General features: G+C 42.5%; 1 protein-coding gene across 1 annotated transcript in view; it reads right to left on the reverse strand.

The window, feature by feature from the left end:
- HELRODRAFT_163188 (hypothetical protein) overlaps positions 1–261 on the reverse strand; it is a gene marked incomplete at both ends in the record, with an annotated part of 5,727 nt that extends 5,466 nt beyond the window's left edge. The window contains one exon of the mRNA XM_009027137.1: positions 77–261. Coding sequence (XP_009025385.1) covers positions 77–261 — 185 coding nt within the window. The remainder of the gene's footprint in view (positions 1–76) is intronic.
- Between the last annotated feature and the right edge of the window lie 224 nt (positions 262–485).

A 485-nucleotide genomic window follows, 5' to 3' on the forward strand; every position in this document is an offset into this window, starting at 1 on the left:
ATAGATTGAATCGTATATGTTGTTGTTGTTGTTGGTGGTGGTGGTGGTGATGGAGGAGTTGAGAGATAATCCAGACGTTTCCGCCATACTGATATTCAACTCTCCGACGGGATACTGATCCTGGAGGGAGGAATTGTAGGGACCGTATGTAGCTGCAGAGGGATAAGGATAGGGAGGTCTACCGGTGCTAAAATTGTTGACGGATGGAGGAAGATAAAATGGGATACCGGAAGAAGTTAGTGATGGATCCGTGTAGTACATACTTGAAAGTTGTTGATGATGTTGAAGATGTGCTTGTTGATGTTGTTGTTGTTGTTGCTGGCGGTGGTCATGATGAGGAAGGTATTGTTCATATTGTTGTTGATGCTGATGATGATGTATATCGTCACCATCATCATCGTCATCATCGTAATTAAGATGATGATGGTGGTGATGATACAGATGATTATAATGATGAGACAAGGGCATCTTGTGGCTTTATTTCG

The sequence above is a fragment of the Helobdella robusta genome, assembly GCF_000326865.2.
Source record: "Helobdella robusta unplaced genomic scaffold HELROscaffold_5, whole genome shotgun sequence".
Taxonomy (NCBI): domain Eukaryota; kingdom Metazoa; phylum Annelida; class Clitellata; order Rhynchobdellida; family Glossiphoniidae; genus Helobdella; species Helobdella robusta.